Genomic DNA, 25,190 nt, shown 5'->3' with positions numbered 1-25,190 from the left:
TAACAAAACACATCACATGAGCTGATGACAACATCTGGTAGTAATATTAGCCCTTCTCATCCTCAAGGGAAATGGAATTATGGGCGTTTTGGATATCAAACCTAACATGCAAACATTTCACCAATAGCCTTAATGACATACCCATGTGAGTGACGCTGTGTCTTGCTAGGTGGTGGCGCTGGTAAAACCTCTTGTCACACATGGTGCAAGCGTACGGCTTCACCCCTATACACACAAAACAATATATTACTTAGGTTCTCAAAATTCATCCACTAAAAGTACTCCAATATTGTGTATTAATTTAAGCGCCACTGCTTTCCATCAGAACGTATGGGAGATTGTTATCAAATATCTTATCTGCACATTTCTTTGTGTATGATGACTGGCATTTAAATCCTGCCACCCCTGTAGACCAGGGTTCAGGTGTAGCCTGATCTTAATGACACGGGTACAGTGATCAGCCCCATACCCATATGAGTGATGCTGTGTCTCCGCAGGTGGTGACGCTGATAAAACCTCTTGTCACACATGGTGCAAGCGTACGGCTTCACCCCTACACACACAGAACATCAGATTATTTTTTGTTTCTCACTAAGTCAATATTATTAAGTTCAGTTAAAACTGTATACTAAAATGACTGCATATAAACATCTGATGTGCTTTATTAGCCGGTGGTACACCAACAACTCAAATCTGGCCTTAGTGGGTGTGAACTTACGAAGTGACGTATTTGTAATAGTTTGATCTTAGCAAACCAATTTGAGGCATGGCTCCAAATCAGAGACGTGTGGTGTGTTAGCGAAATATACAAGACCTGCAGGTTATACATCGTCAAAATCTGTGGTCAATGTGTAGCGCTTGTGGGGAAAACCAACTATCCGAAATAAATAAAGGGGGAAAAGGGTCTGGTGCGTGAGTATGTAGACCAGGGTTCAGGTGTAGCCTGATCTTAATGACACGGGCATGGTGAACAGACCCATACCCATATGAGTGATGCTGTGTCTCCGCAGGTGGTGGCGCTCATAAAACCTCTTGTCACACATGGTGCAAGCGAACGGCTTCACCCCTACACACACACAGAACATCAGGTTATTTGTGTGTCTCACTATTCATCGAGTGAAGTCTTCCAATATTAAAAAGTTCAAGTATATACACATTTATACTACATTGATTTCCTATTTTTTTTTTAATTAATAAATAAATCACTGGATGTCAATAATTTACAGGTTATTTACCATGAGGAATCAAAATACTCCGCCACCTCAATAGCTTGCGGTTGTTGGGGTTTTATCAAAAAAAAGTGTTGACAAGATGCGTGAATTAAGGGTAGCCAATAAAATCTGCACTAGGATGACGACAAGTTTGTGATATCTTACCATTAACTTCACACCACATAACAGTATGACCAACAATATGTACCAAGCTGCATTATTGTTATCAACATGCTAATTTCAAGCAGCAGGATTGGGTGTGTTAAGGTGTTTCCGCGAGACAAGAAAACCAATTATGGTAACACTTGATCAATTCAAATATTATTGAGTTGAAAGAAAAGTAAAAATACCACAATATAGCCAACTTTCATCATATACTAGTTACAGTGCCCTGGGAAAGTATTCAGACCCCTTGACTTGTTCAACATTGTTACGTTACAGCCTTACTCAATAAAACATTCTCAATCTACAAACAATACAGCGTAACGACAAAGCAAAAAACAGGTTTAGACATTCCTTTATTTTTTTAGAAATTTGAAGGAAAAAAAGGAAATATTACATTTACATACAGTATCAGTCATAAATGGACACACCCCTTCCAGGGTTTTTATTTTTACAATTTTCTACACTGTAGAATAATACTGAAGACATCAAAACTATGAAATAACACATATGGAATCATGTAGTCAACAAAAAAAAGTTAAACAAATCAAAATATATTTGAGATTCTTCAAAGCAGTCTTTTTGCCTTGACAGCTTTGCACTCTTGGCATTCTCTCAACCAGCTTCATGAGGTATGCACCTGGAATGCACTTCAAGTAACAGGTGTGCCTTGTTAAACGTTCATTTGTAGAATTTCTTTCCTTCTTAATGAGTTTCAGCCAATCAGTTGTGTTGTGACATGGTAGGGGTGGTATACAGAAGATAGCCCTACTTTGTAAAAGACCAAGTCCATACTACAGCAAGAACAGCTCAAATAAGAGAAATGACAGTCCATTACTTTAAGACATGAAGGTCAGTCAACCAGAACATGTCAAGAACTTTGAAAGTTTCTTCAAGTGCAGTTGCAAAAACCATCAAGCGATGTGATGAATCTGGCTCTCATGAGGACCGCCACAGGAGAGGAAGACCCAGAACTACTTCTGCTGCAGAGGATAAGTTCATTACAGTTACCAGCCTCAGAAATTGCAGCCCAAATAAATGCTTCAGAGAGTTCAAGTAACAGACACATCTCAACATCACCTGTTCAGAGGAGACTGCATGAAATCAGGCCTTCATGGTTGAAATGCTGCAAAGAAACCACTAAAAGGACACCAAAAAGAAGGAGACTTCTTTGGGCCAAGAAACACGAGCAATGGACATTAGACCGGTAGAAATCTGTCTTTTGGTCTAATGATTCCAAAATGTTAGATTTTTGGTTCCAACTGCCGTGTCTTTGTGAGATGCAGAGTAGGTGAACGGATGACCTCATGTGTGGTTCCCACCGTGAAGCATGGAGGTGGTGTGATGGTGCTTTGCTGCTGACTGGATGTATTTAGAATTCAAAGTACACTAAACCAGCATGGCTACCACAGCATGCTGCAGCGATACACCATCTCATCTGGTTTGCGCTTAGTGGGACTGTCATTTGTTTTTCAACAGAACAATGACCCAACACATCTCCAGGCTTTGTAAGGGCTATTTGACCAAGAAGGAGATGATGGAGTGCGGAATCAGATGATCTGGCCTCCACAATCACCCAACTTCAACCCAATTGAGATGGTTTGGGATGAGTTGGACCGCAGAGTGAAGGAAAAGCAGACAAGTGCTCATCATATGTGGGAACTCCTTCAAGACTGTTGGAAAAGCATTCCAGGTGAAGCTGGTTGAGAGAATGCCAAGAGCGTGCAAAGCCGTCAAAGGCAAATGGTGGCTACTTTGAAGATTCTAAAATGTGTTTTGATTTGTTTAAAACTGTTTACTACATGATTCCATGTGTTATTTCATAGTTGAGGTCTTCCCTATTATTCTACAATGTAGAAATAGAGAAAATAAAGAAAAACTATTGAATGAGTAGCTGTGTCCAAACTTTTGACAGGTACTGTAAGTATTCAGACGCTTCACTCAGTATTTTGTTGAAGCAAGAGTCTTCTTTGAGTATGACGCTACAAGTTTGGCACACCTTATCTGGGGAATTTCTCCCATTCTTCTCAAGCTCTGTCAGGTTTGGTGGGGAGCGTCGCTGCACAGCTATTTTCAGGTCTCTCCAGAGATATTCGATCGGGTATAAGTATGGGCTCTGGCAGGTCCACAAAAGCATTGAGACTCGTCTCGAAGCCATTCCTGCGTTGTCTTGTCTGTGTGATTAAGGTTGTTGTCCTGTTGGAAGGTATTTTGCTCAGTTCATCAATCCCTTGATCCTGACTAGTCTCCCAGTCCCTGCCACTGAAAAACATGATGCTGCCACCACCATGCTTCAACGTAGGGATGGTGCCAGGTTTCCTCCAGACGTGACGCTTGGCATTCAGACCAAAGAGTTTAATCTTGGTTTCATCAGACCAGACCAATCTTGTGTCTCATGGTCTGAGTCTATAGGTGCCTTTTTTGCAAACTCCAAGCGGGCTATCATGTGCCTTTTATTGAGGAGAGGCTTCCGTCTGGCCACTCAAAGTCCTGATTGGTGGAGTGCTGCAGAGATGGTTGTCCTTCTGGAAAGTTCTCCCATCTCCAGAGGAACTCTAGATCTCTGTTAGAGTGAACATCAAGTTCTCGGTCACCTCCCTGACCAAGGCCCTTCTCCCCCGATTACTCAGTTTAGCCGGGTGACCAGCTCTAGGAAGTCTTGGTGGTTCCAAACTTCTTCCATTTAAGAATGATGGCAGCCACTGTGTTCTTGGGGAGCTTCAGTGCTGCAGAAAAGTTTTTGTACCCATCCCCAGATCTGTGCCTCGACACAATCCTGTCTCGGAGCTCTACAGACAATTCCTTCGACCTCATGGCCTGGTTTTTCCTCTGACATGCACTGTCAACTGTGGGACCTTATCTAGACAGTTGTGTGCCTTTGCAAATCAACGGAATTTACCACAGGTAGACTCCAAGTTGTAGAAACATCAAGGATGATGAATGGAAACAGGATGCACCGGAGGTCAATTTCGAGTCACACAGCAATAGGTCTGAATACTTATGTAAATAAGGTATCTGTATTTTATTTTTAATACATTTGCAAACATCTCTAAAAACCTATTTGTCATAATTTTTAGGATATTGTGTGCAGATTGATGAGGGGAAAAAATATTTAATCCATTTTAGAATAAGGCTGTAACATAAAATGTGGATTTTATTTATTTTACATTTAGGCAAGTCAGTTAAGAGCAAATTCTAATTTTCAATGACGGCCTAGGAACAGTGGGTTAACTGCCTGTTCAGGGGCAGAACGACAGATTTTTACCTTTTCCGCTCGGGGATTTGAACTTGAAACCTTTCGGTTACTAGTCCAACGCTCTAACCACTAGGCTATGCTGCCCTGAACAAATAAAGTCAAAAGGGTCTGAATACTTTCTGAAGGCATTGTATATTTTATTGGCCATCCTTAATATGCACAGTGGTTGGCATTTAAACCCTGCCAACTCTGTATACCAGGGTTCAGGTGTAGCCTGATCTTAATGACACGGGCATGGTGAACAGACCCATACCCATATGAGTGATGCTGTGTCTCCGCAGGTGGTGGCGCTCATAAAACCTCTTGTCACACATGGTGCAAGCGAACGGCTTCACCGCTGTACACAGAGAAAATAGCGTTTTTAAAGTCTCTCTCCATTGACTGAAGTCTTCCAAAATTAAGCTTAGGTGTGTATACATTTACTTCTGATAAACCACTGATATCAAATGGTGATGTGCTGGAATGGTTCTCGTATTGTACAGTTGGTGAAGTCGTAAATATGACACGAGTGCGTACAATGACATTTCAACTTGATGGCAAAGAACCAACGTTGCTAGATTGTCCACGTTAGCAATGTGTCACCCCACATTATGGGCCAAACTAGCTACATTACTGTAAATGGCTTCGCTTTACCATATTTGGTCAAAAAGTGTCAAATACAGGGACGATATGTCGCAACTCAGAAATTCTGGTATTTTTATACTGGCCCAAGTTTCCCACCACTCCAACTTGGAGGGTCGTTCAAGTGGTTATTTCCGAGTTGGGAAGTCATATTATTTTATTTCCAACAGCAATCGAACGCACCATAACTTCCAGGTTATTCACCTTGAAGAATCCGATTACACTACCACCTCAATAGCTTGCGGTTGTTGGGGTATATTTTTTTTTAAAAAGGGTGTTGGTAAGTTGTGTGAATTAATGATGGCCAATAAAAAAAAAATTTTTTTTTAGGATGAGGCAATTTTACTAGGTGTCACCCACAGAGAATGCAAGAAATTGCACAGATGAGAATTGAATTATCTAATACCATAAACTTCACATCACATTGAGTATGATCAACAATAACCAAAGAACACTTATCAACATCCTGATTTCAAGCAGTAAGATTTGGGGGGGGGGGGGGGGGGGGTCAATAAAATTCTACAACGAATTGTTTTTCATCATAAACAAATGATGTTTTCTTAGCCATCCTTGATTCGTGCAGTAGTTAGAATATAGGCAAAAATCGTTCCAACCCTGTATACCAGAATGGACCCATACCCATATGAGTGACGCTGTGTCTCCGTAGATGGTCTCGCTGGAAAAACCTCTTGTCACACATGGTGCAAGCATACGGCTTCACCCCTATACACACACAGAACATCATATTATTTTTATGCCCCACTGTCCGTCAATTAAAGTCCTCCAAAATTAAGATGTATACGTTTACAGTTCAGTCAGAAAGTATTCAGACCCCTCGTCTTTTTCCACATTGTTACATTACAGCCTTATTATAATATATATTTTTTTTTATATCCCTCAATCGACACACAATACCTCAATGACAAATTTTAAAAACGGGTTTTTAGAAATGTTTGCAAATGTGTTAAGAAACAACTGAAATATGACATTTACGTAAGTATTGAGACCCTTTACTCAGTACTTTGTTGAAGCACCTTTGGCAGCGATTACAGCCGAGTCTTCTTAGGAGTGACGCTACAAGCTTGGAACATCTGTATTTGGGGAGTTTCTCCCATTCTTCTCTGCATATCTTCTCAAGTTCTGTCAGGTTGGATGGGGAGCGATGCTGCAGAGCTATTTTCAGGTCTCTACAGATATGTTAGATCGGAGAGACCTGTTAGTCTCCCAGTCCCTGCCACTGAAAAACATCCCCACAGCATGATGCTGCCACCACCATGCTTCACCGTAGGGATGGTGCCAGGTTTCCTCCAGACGTGACACTTGGCATTCAGGACAAAAGGGTTCAATCTTAGTTTCATCAGACTAGTAAATCTTGTTTCTCCTTTAGCTGCCTTTAGGCAAACTCCAAGTGGGCTGTCATGTGCCTTTTACCGAGTGGCTTCGTCTGGCCACTACCATAAAGACCTGATTGGTGGAGTGCTGCAGAGATGGTTGCCCTTCTGGAAGGTTCTCCCATCTGCACAGAGGAAATCTGGAGCTCTGTCAGAGTGACCATTGGGTTCTTGGTCACCTCCCTGATCAAGGCCCTTCTCCCCAGATTGCTCAGTTTGGATGGGCGTCCAGCTCTAGGAAGAGTCTTGGTGGATCCAAACTTCTTCCATTTAAGAATGATGTGTGTTCACTGTGTTCTTGGGGACCTTCAATGCTGCAGAGATGTTTTGGTACCCATCCCCAGATCTGTGCCTTGAAACAATCCTGTCTGGGCTCCATAGACAATTCCTTTGATCTCATGGCTTGGTTTTTGCTTTGACATGCACTGTCAACTGTGGGACCTTATATAGACAGGTGTGCGCCTTTCCAAATCCTGTCCAATTGAACTTACCACAGGTGGACTCCAATCAAGTTGTAGAAACATCAAGGATGATCAATGGAAACAGGATGCACCTGCACTCAATTTCAAGTCTCATAGCAAAAGGTCTGAATACCTATGTAAATAAGAATAATAAATATCTGAAACCTGTTTATACTTTGTCCGTACAGGGTATTGTGTGTAGATTGATGAGAAAATGTTCATATTTAATCCATTTTAGAATGAGCCTGTAACGTAACAAAATGTCAAGGGATCTGAATAGTTTCCGACTGCACTGTATACTTAATAAATATCTTATAAAAACACTGATGTCGATCCACACAATAACTTCCCGGGTATTGGCCGTTTAGAATCTGATTACACTACCACCTCAATAGCTTGCGGTTGTTGGGGTTCATCAAAAAGGTGTTGACAAAGTGTGCAAAATGTAGGTATGGCCACTCGTTTATGATGAACCGCAATTTGACAAGGCATCCATCCACAGAATGTAAGAAATTGCCCTTCATGATCTCATACAACACAGATTAAGGGATTGTATTATCTGGTGGTAGTTCTAGGCCTTCTTAAAGTGCTTCAATTTAGGATGTTGCGAAAATAAAGTCGTTTTCTAGTGGCGGCTTATGACCTAGTTCTACTGGGAACTTCACAAGTACAACATAGCAATGATGCAATACAACACTTTTCATCAAAGGCGTTAACTTGCAAAGGACTGCAAATCACGATAATTATTGATCAAAGTCCTAAATCGTTATTGAATGTGTGCCTGCGATTTTTTTTTATATACTAACATCCTTAACTAGCTTCTATATGTGAGATGGGTACGGTGAGTGGACCCATACCCGTATGTTTGGGGCTGTGTCTCACCAGGTGGGAGCGCTGAACAAACCTCATGTTACACACGGTGCAAGCATAAGGTTTTACACCTAACCCCACAGAGCATCAATATATTATTTTAGTGCCTCTAATTTTTTAGGTTTAGTTATATGTATATACTTGGATGGTAAATCAATTGGTAGTTAACTACTAATTTCAATACTTGCCACAACGTAATAGGTATTCACAAAAATCTTTCAAATGTTACCCCCCCCCCCCCCCTCATGCTTTAGTCCACAACCATAACACATCACATGAGCTGATGATGTCACCCGGTGGCAAAACTAACCCATTCTCATCTTTAACAGAATTAAATTAAGAACTTTCTGGGGATATTAAAACAACATTTTTTTTGTGCATGACTAATTCATAAATCCTGCCAACCCTGTATACTAGGGTTTAATTACAGGGAAAAGGTGAGAGGGTGCATACCCATATGAGTGAGGCTGTGTCTTGCCAGGTGGTAGCGCTGGAAGAACCTCTTGTCACACATGGTGCAACCAAATGGCTTCACCCCTACACACACACACACACACACACACACAGCACCAACTTCAGTATAAAAAAGTTCAACTGCCAAAAATGATCAATCTTAAAGGAATAATCCACTCAAAAATATTTTATTTTTTAAATTTAGTGCACTGATGGTTGTCCAAAAATGTTTTGCATTTCAGCAATCGAGTTCCGATATACGACTTTCAAGAACGAAATGATGACTTTCCACATCATGAAGAAGTGTTTCGCATCACCATGTTGATGTGGCACGTGACAAATAGCTTTTTGAAAGACCTATATCTTGAAAACTTGATCGCTGACAAGCGAAAGATTTTGGGACTATATCAACAGTGGACGAACGAAAAAAAATACCAAAAGATTTGAGTGGATTATTTCTTTACCTTTAGTGCAGCTAAATAAGCTTAGCACAGTTTGTCTTGTTCACCAGACAATTTTCTTTAACAGAAAATCTTGTTACAGCAGTTGGTCAAAAAGGTACAATCTACTAATCCAATTGGGACTCGATTTTAGCGCCCAATGAGTATTAGGCAGTTAATGTTCAAAAGGGCAATGCTAAGAAAAGGCAATGCTTTAATACACCACCATAATGCAAGGAAAAATCACTGTTGTAGCCTAAGCGTGGCTACTAGCTACCAATGATTCCAATGGTTTAGCTAATAACAATTGCAATTTTGCTGAGTTAGGTTAGAATTTGGGGTGAAAATGGCAGTGGACACATGACTTCACATCATGCTGTTCATATGAACATTAGATGTGAACATTTTAAGCAGTTGGTACATATTTAAACACAACACATTGACACAACCATGTGATTTTTGGCATGCTATTGTGACGTCTCAAAGCCTGAAGCGGTCTGGTTCACCTGCTATCCTAAACACCATCAAAGATGGCTTCCATAGGACATTTTTGGAAATACAGTCAGCCTGAAGTTGTGGCTCTTAGCCAGACCTCAAGCTCAATTCCAACATGCGGGTTCAAAGGTTTTAATCGGACCTGGGACATTGATTTACAAATATTGTGCAATGATTTGGGGGTTTGATTCAAATCTATCATAGTCCTCAAAACTGGTTAGCTTGGAAATCTTTTGCCTAAATAAAACAATATTCAAGACCTTTCTCTAAGATCTGACAGGAATCAAGGCTAAGTATTGGTAGTGCTGTGATGGGACAACAGTCTTTGATTTTGAAATAAAATGCCTTTAACAATACAAACTCGAGTTTGATGCAGTCATATGTATGAATTCAATTCCATTATACCCCAACATGACATAGACAACTCATTGCAGTGGGGCTCATGCATGACATTTGCAATGTCAGATTGAAGCGAGAGGGAGATTTAAAGTGAGGACACATACCCGTATGAGTGAGGCTGTGTCTCTCCAGTTGGTAACGCTGAATAAACCTCATGTCACACATGGAACAAGCATATGGCTTCACTCCTAAACACACACACAGAGCAGACAAATATTAGCCATCTTTGTCAGTTTTAAAATATGCATTCCCTGATTTAAAAAAAAAATTCTAGACATTAACATGCTGGATTTCCTGCTATACAACTTAAACAATTGTATAAACAAATCACTTCGAGGGGAACTAGAATGAAAAAACAAAATTGTGCAACTACCCTTAAGAGTACTTGCAATTACATTTCTCATATCATACAATGACTTTCTCTAAAGCTAAAAAAAAAAACAGCACTTAAATTGATCTCATCTGGTGATAAATCACTCCCCGTATTAAAAATATGAGTCAATTATGATAAATTTCGGTAGGAGATCACTGACTAGAAAAAACCCAGATGTATAAAACAACACACCACTAATATTTGATAACATGGATTGAGATCACTCTTTCCAGTGGACAGTAGTTTCCAACAAAGCCTTTTCATTCCATTCACTTTTGAGATTAAGAAGGGGTTACCAACACAAGGACATCCAACACTGAATATCCTGTATAATTGAGTGCTAAAAAAGTGGCCTAACCCTACAAATACGTTTTGTCAGAACATTTGACAATGCATGGGGCTGTTGGGGACTTAACATGTACATTCAACTGAATAATGTTGCGTCACTAGCTCCAGTGAGGCAGCAGTGAGCAGACGCCATACCCGTATGAGTGAGGCTGTGTCTCGATAGGTGGTAACGCTGGTAGAACCTCATGTCACACATGGAGCAAGCGTACGGCTTCACCCCTATACACACACAGATCACCAGTCATGTCAGTATATAAGGCTTGTTAGGAGCATCATGCATATATTAACTGGGTTTGTATTGTGCCAGACAAACATATGGACAAACATTTTTGAAAACTCAGTGGCCTATTTTAAAAGTAGTGGCAGCGGTGAAACGTGTCCATAACATTGCAAAACTAATTAAAGCTGTTCCTATAGAGCTTCTTGGAGTCCATCTGCAATATTTCATTGTTTGTACGAATCCAAACTCGATGGTCTTACGTAAAACTATTTCACTGGAGTACCTAAATATGTGAGATGGGTACGGTGAGCGGACCCATACCCGTATGTTTGAGGCTGTGTCTTGCCAGGTGGTAACGCTGGAAAAATCTTTGATCACACATGGAGCAAGCGTATGGCTTCACCCCTATACACACAGAGCACCAACTTTAGAGAAGTCTGCCTCTTGCCCTATGCTTAAGTAGTCCTTAACACTCATCGAAGAAAGCCTGATGCACCAGAACAAGGGCAGCAATTAAAATGATCTGAGACGTCACAATAGCCATGCAAAGCTTGCACTGAGACATTCCATTATTCAACAGTTGATTCAGGAAAGTATTCAGACCCCTTGACTTCATCCATATTTTGTCAAGTTAGCTTTATTCTAAAATGGATTAAATCGTTTTTTCACCTCATTAAACTACACACAATATCCCACAATATCATAGCAAAAACAGGTTTAGAACATTTTGCTAATTTATTACAAATAAAACACTGAAATATTACATTTACATAAGTAATCAGACCCTTTACTCTGTACTTTGTGGAAGTACCTTCGGCAGCGATTACAGCCTCGAGTCTTCTTGCGTATGTCGCTACAAGCTTGGCACACGTGTATTTGGGGAGTTTCTCCCATCCTTCTCTGCAGATGCTCTCAAACTCAGTCAGGTTGGAAGGGGGGAGAGTTGCTGCCCAGCTATTTTCAGGTCTCTCCATAGATGTTCGATCGGGTTCTGGGCTCTGGCTGGTACCCCCAATGGACATTCAGAGACTTGTCCTAAAGCCACTCCAGCATTGTCTTGGCTATGTGCTTAGGGTCATTGTCCTGTTGGAAGGTGAACCTTCACCCCATTCTGAGGTCCTCTGGAGCAGGTTGTCATCAAATACATGAGAAACTTGGTTAGAGACCACTGACTAGAAAAAAACAGATGTATAAAACACATTAACACACCACTCTAATATTTTATAATTATTGTACTTTGCTCCATTCATCTTTCCCTTGATCCTGACTAGTCTCCCAGTCCCTGCCACTGAAAAACATCCCCAGAGCAGAATGCTGCCACCATGCTTCACAGTAGGGATGGTGCCAGATTACCTCCAGACGTGACTCTTGGTATTCAGGCCAAAAAGTTATTGGTTTCATCAGACCAGAGAATCTTGTTTCTTGGGATCTGAGTCCTTTATGTGCCTTTTGGCAAACTCCAAGCAGGCTGTCACGTGCCTTTTCCTGAGGAGTGGCTTCCGTCTTGTCACTCTACCATAGAGACCTGATTGGTGGAGTGCAGCAGAGATGGGAGAACCTTCCAGAAGACAACCATCTCCACAGAGGAACTCTGGAGCTCTGTCAGAGTGACCATCGGGTTCTTGGTCACCTCCCTGACCAAGGCCCTTCTCGGCCGATTCCGCAGTTTGGCCAGGCAGCCAGCATTAGGAAGAGTCTTGGTGGTTCCAAACTTCTTCCATTTAAGAATAATGGCGGCCACTGTGTTCCTGGGGAGCTTCAATGCTCCAGAAATGTTTTGGTACCCATACCCAGATCTGTACCTCGACACAATCCTGTCTCGGAGGTCAACAGACAATTCCTTTGACATCATGGCCTGTTTTTTCCTCTGACATGCACTGTCAACTGTGGGACCTTATATAGACAGGTGTGCGCCTTTCCAAATCATGTCCAATTGAACTTACCACAGGTGGACTCCAATCAAGTTGTAGAAACATCAAGGATGATCAATGGAAACAAGATACACTGGAGCTCAAATTCAAGTGTCATAGCAAAGGGTATGAATACCTATGTAAATAAGGTATGCCTGTTCTTTCATTTTAATACATTTGCAAAAATGTATAAAAACCTGTTTTCAATTTGTAATTATGGGGTAGTGTGTGTAGATTGACGAGGGAAAAAATATTTGATCAATTTTAGAATAAGGCTGTAGCATAACAAAATGTGGAAAAGTGAAGGGGTCTGAATACTTTCTGAATGCACTCAAAATATTTCAAAAGGGCTATAATAACCCTTTAGTACTATCCTACTAAAGGGTTGGTTTGGCAATTTACCAAGGCAATGAAATTGCCAAGATAGTGAATCCAGAGATATTAACTGAAAGCCACAAATTGTTAAGCGGTTCTAAAACCCTAGTTTGTTGTGGCTTTACGCCACCCTACGCAAGTACAACATAAGGAACCTGTGTATTGGTGCTTAAGTGCAGCATCAGTGTTTATAGCCCATTGTTAAGAGGGGTACGGTGTGCGGACCAGTACCCGTATGAGTGAGGCTGTGTCTCGCCAGGTGGTAACGCTGGAAGAATCTCATGTCACACATGTTGCAAGCAAACGGCTTCACCCCTATGCACACAGAGTATCAATATATTAGCTAGTGTTCCTATTGCATAAAGTGGAACACAAAACACCCAACTCCCAAACTATAACCATATACATTTCACACAAATGTAAGGACTGATTAGTTGTAGTACTAGAGGTAAAATGTTTGTTGCCATGTCTTAACCCCTGGGGACAAACACTTCAGTGTGCATTTAAGGTTAAAACAAGAAAATGTTTTATGCCCAATCAAATTCAATTTGGGTTCAATGGCAACAATTTGGAATTAACTACAGAAATGTTAGCTGGCAAAGTGTAAGAGAGGAAACCCTTCACTGACATCAAAATAAGTTTTTACCTAAAACAAAATTGTCATCAGTAATAATCTGTACCAACTTCAAGCCATTATCAGTTACAATAACTAGCCATGAACTACGACCAGTAAGTAATGTGCAAGGCTTGGACATCAAGAGCATTCCCTCTGTTGGCAAGAGACTGACTTTTGCCCCATGAGTCTGGTAGTTTTAAACCATTTAAAAACATATACAGTGCCTTCAGAAAGTGTTCACAGCCCTGGACTTTTTCCACATTTTGTTGTGTTACAGCTTGAATTTAAGATTGATTAAATAGAGATTGCATTTTACTGGCCTTTTTATATATAAATTAAAATCTGAAATGTCTTGAATCAGTAAGTATTCAACCCCTTTTACGGCAAGCCTAAAGTTCAGGAGTAAAAATGTGCTTAATTAAGAAGTCACATAAGTTGCATGGACTCACTGTGTGCAATAATATTGTTAAACATAATTATTTTAATAAACTGCCTCATCTTTGTAGATAATTGTAAGGTCCCTCAGTCAAGGAGTGAATTTCAAACACAGATTCAACCACAAAGACCAGGGAGGTTTTCCAATGCCTCGCAAAGGGCACCTATCGGCAGATGGGTAAAAAAGAAAAATACATTTTAAAAATTTGAACACATTACATTTCCTGAGTGGCGCAGCAGTCTAAGGCACAGGCATCTCAGTGCTTGAGGCGTCACTAGACACCCCGGTTCGAATCCAGGCTGTATCACAACCGGCTGTGATTGAGAGTCCCATAGGGTGGCGCACAATTGGCCCAGCATCATCCGGACCCATTGTAAATAAGAATTTGTTCTTAAATGACTTGCCTAGTTAAATTAAAACAGTTACACTTTGGATGGTGTAGCAATACACCCAGTCACTATACAAGATAGACGTCCTTCCTAACTCAATTGCTGGAGAGGAAAGAAACCACTCAGGGATTTCACCATGCTGCCAATGGTGACTTTAAAACAGCTTGGAGAAAACTGGGGATGGATCAACATTGTAGCTACTCCACAATGCTAACCTAAATGACAGAGTGAAAAGGAAGCATGTACAGAAAAAAATATTCCAAAACATGCATCCTGTTTGCAATAAGGCACCAAAGTAAAACTGCAAAAAATGTGGCAAAGAAATGTACTTTAAGTCCTGAATAAAAAGTGTTTTGTTAAGGCAAATCCAACAACACATCACTAATTACCACACCCCATATTTTCAAGCATTGCTGCATCATGTTATGGGTATGGTTGTCATCGGCAAGGACTAGGGATTAGGGAGGGTCTGGCCAGTAGGGATATCCTTGTCTCATCGCGCACCAGCAACTCCTGTGGCGGGCCGGGCGCAATGTGCGCTAACCAAGGTTGCCAGGTGCTCCCTCCGACACATTGGTGCGGCTGGCTTGCGGGTTGGATGCGCGCTGTGTTAAGAAGCAGTACGGCTTGGTTGGGTTGTGTATTGGAGGACGCATGACTTTCGACCTTCGTCTCTCCCGAGCCCGTACAGGAGTTGTAGCGATGAGACAAGATAGTAGCTACTAACAATTCGATACCACGAAAAGGGGGAGGAAAAGCAGGTAAAAAAATTAAATAAATAAAACAGTACTGTAGGAATGGCATTTGTGCTGTAGGCTACAGGCCCAAAACATTATCGCCGCATATTAGCTTTGCTTGAATTGCCCTAAATGCATTCTTGTTCTTCTCAGACCACTTTTTAATTATATTTCAACATTTGAGGTAGGCAATATGATCACACCGGTAATAGACCAGTTAATGTATTACTTGTGAGGCACAGCTAAGTGTGATTACTACAGGTGTGATTACAACCTCTGATGGGTTTAGAGCAGGGCTGCGCAACCCTGCTCCTGGAGAGCTACCCTCTTGTAGGTTCACACTCCAACCCCGGGTATAACCAACCTGATACAGCGCATCAACTAGCTAATTATTGGAATCAGGTGCGCTAGATGAGGGAGAGTGAAAACCTACAGGACGGTAGCTCTCCAGGAGCAGGGTTGGACAGCCCTGGTTTAGAGCTGGAGGTAGTCACCCCATACAAGTACTTGGACAGTGTACCGTCTAACCATACTCCCTTCTCTCAGCACATATCAAAGCTGCAGGCTAAAGTTAAATCTAGACTTGGTTTCCTCTATCGTAATCGCTCCTCTTTCACGCCAGCTGCCAAACTAACCCTGATTCAGATGACCATCCTACCCATGCAAGATTATGGATACGTAATTTATAGATCGGCAGGTACGGGTGTTCTCGATCGGCTAGATGTTCTTTACCATTCAGCCATCAGATTTGCCACCAATGCTCCTTCTAAGACACGCCACTTCACTCCTCTGTAAACTGGTCATCTCTGTATACCCGTCACAAGACCCACTGGTTGATGCTTATTTATAAAACCCTCTTAGGCCTCACTCCCCCATATCTGAGATATCTACTGCAGCCCTCATCCTCCACATACAACACCCATTCTGCCAGTCACATTCTGTTAAAGGTCCCTAAAGCGCACACATCCCTGGGTCGCTCCTGTTTTCAGTTCGCTGCAGCTAGCGACTGGAACGTGTTGCAACAAACACTCAAACTGGACAGTTTTATTTCAATCTCTTCTATCAAAGACTCAACCATGGACACTGACAGTTGTGGCTGCTTCAAGTGATGTATTGTTGTCTCTACCTTCTTGCCCTTTGTGCTGTTGTTTGTGCCCAATAATGTTTGTACCATGTTCTGTTGCTACCATGCTGTGTTGCTACCATGCTGTGTTGTCATGTGTTGCTGCCATGCTATGTTATTGTCTTAGGTCTCTCTTTATGTAGTGTTGTGGTCTCTCTTGTTGTGATGTGTGTTCTGTCCTATATTTAATGCCAGCCCCCATTCCCGCAGGCGGCCATTTGCCTTTTGGTAGGCCGTTATTGTAAATACGAATTTGTTCTTAACTGACTTGCCTAGTTAAATAAAGGTTAAATTTAAAAAGTTAAATAACATTTAAATAATTTGCTTTATATTTTTATTTCGCTGGGCTGATGGAGCCAGACTCAGCAGAGGGAGAGGGCAGCAGACTAACGGTCCGGCTTTCAACATCCCTCCACTCTCTCTTTCCTCCCCTGACACTGACCAAAAAACGTTCTTCCAGCTGATGGCGAAACTCGAGCCGCACCGTTTCTACCTCATGCAAAAATGTATGCCGTTACTCCTATGACCAGACAAATGAAATATTCCTCGATATTACAAAAAGGTGCAAGCCGCTAATAAACGCAAGCCTATCGATACACTTTCCTTCTCATTCATTCATTGCAACTGCAGCGCTAGTTGTAGAGCGAGTGGAAGTAGGGAGAACAGCTGATAAGAAAAAAAGTGTAGAATAGAAAGTGTTGACAGTGCTAAGTAAAAACGTAAACATGAACTCACTGATAAACAGCAGCGCTTTAATATAGACATTGACAGTCTCTCTCTAGTCATGGTTTTAAAAGTTTAGAATGGGACATGTCTCCTACTCGGCGTGCAAGGCCGCTGAAATCGGGTGCATCTACTGCCAACAGTGCGAGATGAAGTCAAATAATTGGAAGGCAAGGCTTATCGTACAGAAATGTTTGGCGATCGAACAGTTGGTTTGGCGATCGAACAGTTCCTAGAGGGTGAATGTTCCGGAATGGCCTAGTTACAGCTCTATATAAAATTGTCTTGCAAATCTATGGCAAGACTTAAATGGATGCCTAGCAATGACCAACACCCAATTTGACAAAGATTTAAATGAAGAAATGTGCAAATATTGTACAATCCAGGTGTACAAAGCTCGTAGAGACTTACCCAGAAAGGCTCACAGCTGTAATCACTGCAAAAGGGGATTCTAACATGTATTGACTCAGGGGTGTGAATACTTATGTAAATAAGATATTTCTGTATTTCACATTCAATACATTTGCAAACATTTCTAAAAACATGTTAGAACTGTCGTTATGGGGTATTTTGTGTAGATTGGTGAGAGGGAAAAAAAATGTAATCCATTTTGAATTAGAGGCCGCAACAATGTGGAATAAGTCAACGGGTATGAATACTTTCTGAAGGCACAGTAACTGTATATTAAGTTTGCATTTCTATCTATATGAAGGCCACATGGTTTCTGTCCGAGCATAAAGATCTTTGTCACATCCTGATCTCCTGAAGCCGGCCAACTGCCGTGCTGTCTTTTTGATTTTACACTCAATACATTTCTACTGAGAGGCTGCTCTATGACAAACAGGAGTAAAATGGGTCGCTTGTTTTATGTGAGAAGGGTACGGAAAGAGGACTCATACCCGTATGAGTGAGGCTGTGTCTCTCCAGGTGGTAACGCTGGAAAAACCTCATGTCACACATGGAACAAGCGTACGGCTTCACCCCTATACACACAGAGCATACAAATATTAGCTATTCAATCTGCACAGAATTGAAAAAAAAAAAAAAAAAAAAGGATTTATTCCAAATTGCAAACTGTCCACTCAAATGAACTTGAGTAGGATTATTGGTTATATTTACAAGGATAAACGTATGGCCAAATGATGAACACACCCATAAAACTTGACTATGATCCGAATGCATCTTGCTTTTGGTCAAATGAGAATTTCATAAATATCAGATAACAAAAAAATCTAAATCAAATATTTTTCACTGTAAATTAAAAATGCAAAACGTGTAAAGCAGTGTTTAATTTTCCAATATAGAAGCTATAGACCACTCTTCAAATGGTCTACTTACCAATATTACAAAATGTCTCAGAAAATCAGTCGCTTGATGTCCATGCAGTAAATTCTATTCAAAATCTCATACTGCATACAAAAAGCTACTGCTAAACTAGCAACACCTTCACCTACTAAAAGCAACATTGTCCTAAAATTGTGACCTTTGTGCAGCCTCCTATGGCCAATCTATAAACATTTGTACCAAATAGATGTTTCATTTGTACTCTCATTGGTGTTGGGGGACCCATTTGTACATTTGTGATAACCCTCTCCTTCACATAGTTGAGGTGAAAGGAATGTTGAGCTTTGTTGGAAATTACTGTCCAAATGACAAAAGAACACTGAAAACCCTGTACACTTGGGTTCCGGTGCAGCACTACAGGTGTAGCCTGTTTAGTGAGAGATGGGTACGGTAAGAGGACGCATACCCGTGTGAATGAGGCTGTGTCTCTCCAGGTGGTAACGCTGAATAAACCTCATGTCACATATGCCACAAGCATACGGCTTCTCCCCTAAACCGAAGAGTACCAGTTTTAGTGAAAGGTCCCCACAGAGAACACCAAAAACTGTGAATGAAAATCTGACACTAGACAATATCTTTTTGGAGGCCATCTCAAGATTAAAATCACTGGTCACTTAATTCAAACGGGTGTTTCTGCTGGCCTTATGTATTTTCGTACTGTATTAGCTAAGCATGTTAAACATCTCCCTAACTGGTAATGGAGAACCTCCAGTAGTAGGCCATTGTGGTTGGGACACATACCTGTATGAATGAGGATGTGTCTCTTCAGGTGATATCCACTCCTAAAGGCTCCGTAACAGTGATCACAGATGAAGTTTTTCTGCACTTTGGATATTGGACAGTTACCATTCTCATCCACAACAACCACCTAGGCAGGATATGACAGAATAGTGGCTCAGCATAAAATTGTAGGCCTAAATACACCATACAGAATAAATAAAACTTGCAAATGTACACATCTACTAAATCATCACAAGCATGTTGTATAGAAGGAAACATATGATACAATCATTTTAGTATGAGAAAAGCCAGTGCTGACATAAAGGCTGAATTAAAATAAGGTAGTACAGGATTAAAACAATGTTTTGACCATTTTGGCCATTTAAAGCAAAACCTAGAGAAGGGTTAAACCCCCTCCCACATGTTACTGCTCCCCCCTCAAACACAATAACAGTTATTGTGTTCCCCTCCCCCCTCTTTCCTCTCCAGAGAACCCCACCCCCTCCACATCTCATCTGCACTCCTCCCCCCACACAAAATGTGCAAACTCAAAGGCACCAACTCAGCGAGAGACAAAAAAAAAGTCAGTCACACACACACACACACACACACACAGAAGCACAAAGCGAGCCAAACACCCACAAACACACCTTCAGACCGTTTTTATAACACAATCTCTCCTAAACACACGGAGGCTGTTTTGCTTTAAAATTCAGAGACACTGACCTTCCCTCCCCTCCCGTCTTGCTCTCTCACTTTACAGGGCGTTCCTGACTTCCTGTTCTTCTTTTTCAGCTGCATGTCCTCGTTGGCCCTCATCTCTTTCTCGTCCAGCAGGCGGGGGGCGTGGAAGTCAGCCTCCTTCCGGATAAGCTGGGGAGCACATACAAGAGGGAGAGAGGAGCCTGTGAATCAGCCTTCCTGGTGGAGATTGTATGAAACTTAAAATGAGAAATGACCTTACAGATAAGGCCTACATTTCAAGACAGAAACAAAACAAGAATGGAATGCAAAGAATGTTTTCTAAATGTGTGAAATTTAAACATGAACCACAGGATATTTTAGAATCGTTTAGATGATTATGCTGGGAAAACAAATAATAATGAACAGTAAAAAATAAAAATAAACATTGGCAAAAGAGAGAAATACAGAATGTAACCTATGACTACTTTTAAATGGTGTATATATTCTGGCAGCCTCTTTAAATCATTAATGAAGACTTATTTAGGCATATTAGCAGGCCACAGTAAGTTACTTCTGAGACTTAGCCAATGGGAAATATATCAATTTCTAATTTGTTGTTCTTTCAGTAGGTGACAATGATAAACAACAAAGTTCCCTCCTCCCCCTCTGCATTTCCCTAGCTCCTCCTAACCAGGGGTGGGCAGCTCATTCCAGATGGCAGGATCATGTGGCTCTGAGGACCGCGGTCTAAACCATCCCTCTGGGGTGGTGGACCATGGCCGAGCGGAGCCATCATCTTCTTGGGCGGACCGGCCATGGAGCTGGCCTGCATCAGGGCCATACTGGAGAGAACAGCCTCACAGCCAAGCAACCCCGCCTAGGAACAGAACCGAGCCCGAGTCAGGGAAATCCAGTACCAATCATACATTTAGAAAATATATAAAACAGAACCAGTCTGGGTGTAGAGGAGCTAAACAAATGAGAAGACAAACACTCAAACTGTCAGAGGCCAAGTTACAGTTACACCAGAAACAGTATGAAACCCAATGATAAAAATTAAAATCAAGCACTTTACATTTTATGACGACCACATCCTGAGTGACAAAAGATACTGTATAATGTTGCCTAATAGTAGGCATGTTGTTTGTAGCCATTTTATAATTTTTTTGTTGGAAAACAAACCCATTTCATATGGTCGCGGACTGAGCTGCTGGGCAGGTGTGACATTGCAGTGGGAACGGTGTATGTGAGGGCGGGGATGGGGGCGGGGACAAGGTCATCCAGGAATCCGTCAATCAGGATGGTCAGTCTGACGGGGGGCCACACCCACCACACTCATCTAGCACTAAAACTGAGGAAGAGGAGGATGTGGACAATACATAAAAATACATTCAATAATAATGAAATTATTTTTAAAAACAATAAAACCAGCAATGAGTCACAGATTGTAACTGCACCAACCACACAAAACCCAATTATAACTCAAAAACTAGCATCTCCATAATAACTGTAGACGGTCATTTGGTTTACTCCTTGTTTGTCACTGTCATCAGGTCACTTTGCTAGCTATGAAATATGATCCTGAAAGAGCTGCTCCTACAAGCCCTGAACATGGGTCACATTAATACAACACATCTAGCTAATATCCAAAATGGGATGGTCAAGCCATTCAGTCAGGGACCCAATTCCAATTGTGTACATAATCATATAGCTAATGTTAGCTAGCAAACAAGTGTAAGAACTATATACAGTATAGCTAGCTACCATGAATTTGGGACAAAACGCTGATACTGTAGATAGGTTAACCTAACTGACTACCATTATAAGAATAGCCATACAGCTGAAAAACATTTTACAAATTAAACCAATGGCACCAACATTGGCAAGTTAATGGCTATAGCCAAAGCCATGCATTTAGATATTCCAAATTTAAAAAGTTGACCTAACTCTAGCTAGCTAAATATATGTAATGTAATAACAAGTCAAATAATATGGCTCTGGCTAAATAATGATCCAGGGAAAGTCTAAAGCTATCTTTTAGCAACCCCATAGCTAGCTAACATTATTACATGCAGCCAGCAGCAACATTTTGATACACTAATGTCTAGTTATCGTTGCAAATATGAGCAGTTTTCCCTGGATGCAGCTAGCTACTGACTAACTTCGTAATTGGCGAAGTTAACGAAATAACTAGCTAGTGTGGGAAGGTAATGGACAATCAAGTAGTAATATACAGTGAAACACATTTAATAAAACGTAGCTGGTTAGTTAACGTTTGCTAGTTAGCCTGCAATGGTAGAAATAACCGTTAGCTACTTGAAGTTACATTTAAATGGCTTAACCCAACAATTAAAAGGATTATCTCGTAATCTTATAATCATTTAAAGATTATTGCACTAATCGCTCAGGTTAAGAGTCTGCTAGTTACAAAATTGTTAATGTAATCATAGCCTCTCGATGATTTGTATCGGAGTTAACTAGCCGCTAGCCAAAACAGAAACAGAGAGCTAGCTAATAACGACGTAGCTAACGTTAGCTAGTAGTGGCTTCCACGTACATCATCACATCTTACTAACTTCAGTTGCCACCCATCAACACATCGAAATATAATTTTATCGTTAGGCAATTTCGATATGATTAGATCTGGATAAATACAGCCAGCTATATAAAATCAAGTTTGAGGATTGCGATCAGATTAGCCACAAAACGACTAAGCAGCTAGTACAGCAAGATTTCCCGATAAAGACATTCATTCGTGATGGTCGATGCGTACTCCCCCTCCCCTGTTGTCAAGCTAACAAGTCGTGTCAGTCACTGCTTTTTTGCTTAGAGACGGAGGTCGAATCTGTCAAATATCGCCTGATACACGACTAAACATACAATAAGTGAAACCATTTGTGATATTCAAACGTCGTTTTTTGGTGTTTACCTTTAAATTTTCCTCGTTTGTCGTGTTTCGACGCCCGTGGCCTGAGTTCCAATTTCTTTCAATTTACAAACACAGGAAACGCCACCGGATGTGCTCCCCGAGGAGAACCTTGCCATGTGATTGGAGAAAATGGGTATATACGTCTGCCATGTTGGAAGGTGAAAACGTTACTCCATTTTAGTTCGGATCAATTAGTAGCCTGAACCACGTATAATTTCAGTGTAGAAAGACGTATCTTTGCCCCGACAGTGCCTGTATTCATACACGTAGATTTTCAGCCTTCCCCCTCAAAAAAAAAACACCAGCAACTAGGATTTTGTCTGAATAATCTCTCAATCTGTTGGTCAAATGCACACAGTCTATTCGGGTGTCAGTTGAATTACACGCAGCAAAAACATGACCGCAAAATCTTAAATGTTAGTCCCATGTTTCATGAGCTGAAATATTTTCCATACATACAAAAAGCTTATTTTTCAAAAATGTTGTGCACAAATGGGTTTATATCCCTGTTAGTGAACGTTTCTCCTTTGCCAAGATAATCCATCCACCTGACAGGTGTGGCATACCAAGAGGCTGATTAAAGAGCATGATCATTACACAGGTGCACCTTGTGCTGAGGACAATAAAAAGCCACTTTAAAATGTGCAATTTTGCTGCACAACACAATGCCACAGATGTCTCAAGCATTGAGGGACTGTACAATTGGCATGCTGACCGCAGGAATGTCCACCAGAGTGGTTGCCAGAGAATTTAATATTAGTTTCTCCACCACCAGAGACCTCTAATGTCGCTTTAGAGAATTTGGCAGTACATCCAACAAGCCTCACAACCGCAGATCACGCGTAGCCAGACCAGGAGTTCCACACACGGCTTCTTCACCTGTGGGATCGTCTGGGGGGGGGAACTCATTCTGATTGGCTGGGCCTGGCTCCCCAGTGGGTGGGCCAATGCCCTCCCAAGTCCACCCATGGCTGCATCCCTGCCCAGTCCTGTGAAGAAGAAAAAAACATCAAGCAGTATGATGAAACTGGCTCTCCTGAAGACTGCCACAGGAATGGAAGACCAAGAGTTACCTCTGGTGCAGAGGATGAGTTCATTAGAGTTACCAGCCTCAGAAATTGGAGCCCAAGTAAATGCTTCACAGAGTTCAAGTAACAGACACATCTCAACATCAACTGTCCAGAGGAGACTGTGTGAATCAGGCCTTCATGGTCGAATTGCTGTAAAGAAACCACTACTAAAGGACACCAATAATAATAAGAGACTTGCTTGAGCCAAGAAACACGAGCAATGGACATTAGACTGGTGGAAATGTGTCCTCTGGTCTGGAGTCCAAATTGGTTACAACCGCTGAGTCTTTGTGAGATGCGGTGTGGGTGAATGGATGATCTCCGCTATTTCCCACCGTAAAGCATGGAGGAGGAGGTGTGATGGTGTGGCGGTGCTTTGTTGGTGACACTGTCTGTGATTTATTTAGAATTCATGGCACACTTAACTACCACAGCATTCTGCAGCAATACGCCAACCCATCTGGTTTGGGCTTAGTGGGACTATCATTTGTTTTCAACAGGACAATGACCCAACACACCTCCAGGCTGTTTAAGGTCTATTTTACCAAGAAGGAGAGTGATGGAGTGCTGCATCAGATGACCTGGCCTCCACAGTCACCCAACCTCAACCCAATTGAGATGGTTTTGGATTAGTCGGACCGCAGAGTGAAGGAAACACAGCCAACAAGTGCTCAGCATATGTGGGAACTCCTTCAAGACTGTTGGAAAAGCATTCCAGGTGAGTTGGTTGAGAGAATGCCAAGAATGTGCAAAGATGTCAAAGGCAAAGGGTGGCTATTTGATCAATCTCAAATATAAAATATATTTTGATTTGTTTAACACTTTTTTGGTTACCAAATGATTCCATTTGTGCCATTTCATAGTTTTGATGTCTTCACTATTATTCAAAAATTTAGAAAATAGTAAAAAATAAAGAAAAACCCTTGAATGAGTAGGTGTTCTAAAACATTTGACCGGTAGTGTGTGGGGCGGCAGATACCCTAGCGGTTAAGAACGTTGGACCAGTAACCAAAAAGTCGCTGGTTCGAATGTTGATATGTGCTTTAGCAAGGCACCCTAATCACCCCTGTAAGTCGCTCTGGATAAGAGTGTCTGCCAAATGACTAGAATACGATAAGGGTAGGCTATACCATGTCTCCGAATCAAGGATTGCCAGGTTTTGAATAATTCTCTATCAATAGGCATAGGCCTATGCAAACACTTTTACAAATAGTTATCCAATAACCTTTGTGTTTTTATCAGCGGGATATTTGTAAACAGCGTATTCTCCAGTGTTAAATTTAACACCGGTCCAGTGTCTATACTGGTCCCCACTTTTCAGTGTTAAATTAACACACTGCTAGTAAAGCCTTATCTGCATATTTCCCAGACTGCCTTGCCATCCTGGTGAATTGTAGAGTTTACAACCCATGGTTGTATTTGTTAGTGAAAGAG

General features: G+C 41.3%; 1 protein-coding gene and 1 long non-coding RNA gene across 51 annotated transcripts in view; one reads left to right on the top strand and one right to left on the bottom strand.

The window, feature by feature from the left end:
- LOC110494220 (gastrula zinc finger protein XlCGF57.1) overlaps window positions 1-23,090 on the bottom strand; it is a 52,344-nt gene extending 29,254 nt beyond the window's left edge. For 4 of the 50 annotated variants that reach the window (XM_036950275.1, XM_036950278.1, XM_036950276.1 and 1 more), the window contains exons 1-17: window positions 22,687-23,081; window positions 20,940-21,108; window positions 20,449-20,634; window positions 19,800-19,946; window positions 19,095-19,221; window positions 18,760-18,843; window positions 17,909-17,992; window positions 13,217-13,300; window positions 11,022-11,105; window positions 10,616-10,699; window positions 9,864-9,947; window positions 8,426-8,509; window positions 5,890-5,973; window positions 4,883-4,966; window positions 983-1,066; window positions 470-553; window positions 142-225 (exon numbers count right to left, since the gene is read on the bottom strand). In XM_036950275.1, the coding sequence (XP_036806170.1) occupies window positions 142-225; window positions 470-553; window positions 983-1,066; window positions 4,883-4,966; window positions 5,890-5,973; window positions 8,426-8,509; window positions 9,864-9,947; window positions 10,616-10,699; window positions 11,022-11,105; window positions 13,217-13,300; window positions 17,909-17,992; window positions 18,760-18,843; window positions 19,095-19,221; window positions 19,800-19,946; window positions 20,449-20,634; window positions 20,940-20,984 (1,513 nt within the window). In that variant the 5' untranslated portion in view covers window positions 20,985-21,108; window positions 22,687-23,081. Of the gene's footprint in view, window positions 1-141; window positions 226-469; window positions 554-982; window positions 1,067-4,882; window positions 4,967-5,889; window positions 5,974-8,425; window positions 8,510-9,863; window positions 9,948-10,615; window positions 10,700-11,021; window positions 11,106-13,216; window positions 13,301-17,908; window positions 17,993-18,759; window positions 18,844-19,094; window positions 19,222-19,799; window positions 19,947-20,448; window positions 20,635-20,939; window positions 21,109-22,314; window positions 22,544-22,686 lie in introns of those variants that run through there. The other 46 variants (XR_005037024.1, XM_036950271.1, XM_036950288.1 and 43 more) reach the window with 43 other exon arrangements.
- LOC118940481 lies at window positions 225-5,514 on the top strand. The gene is made up of 2 exons (XR_005037025.1): window positions 225-936; window positions 4,837-5,514. It is a non-coding gene; the product is annotated as an uncharacterized LOC118940481 (long non-coding RNA).
- Window positions 23,091-25,190: the final 2,100 nt, after the last annotated feature.

The sequence above is a fragment of the Oncorhynchus mykiss genome, chromosome 17 (assembly GCF_013265735.2).
Source record: "Oncorhynchus mykiss isolate Arlee chromosome 17, USDA_OmykA_1.1, whole genome shotgun sequence".
Taxonomy (NCBI): Eukaryota; Metazoa; Chordata; class Actinopteri; order Salmoniformes; family Salmonidae; genus Oncorhynchus; species Oncorhynchus mykiss.
This window is presented reverse-complemented; position numbering and strand designations above follow the sequence as displayed.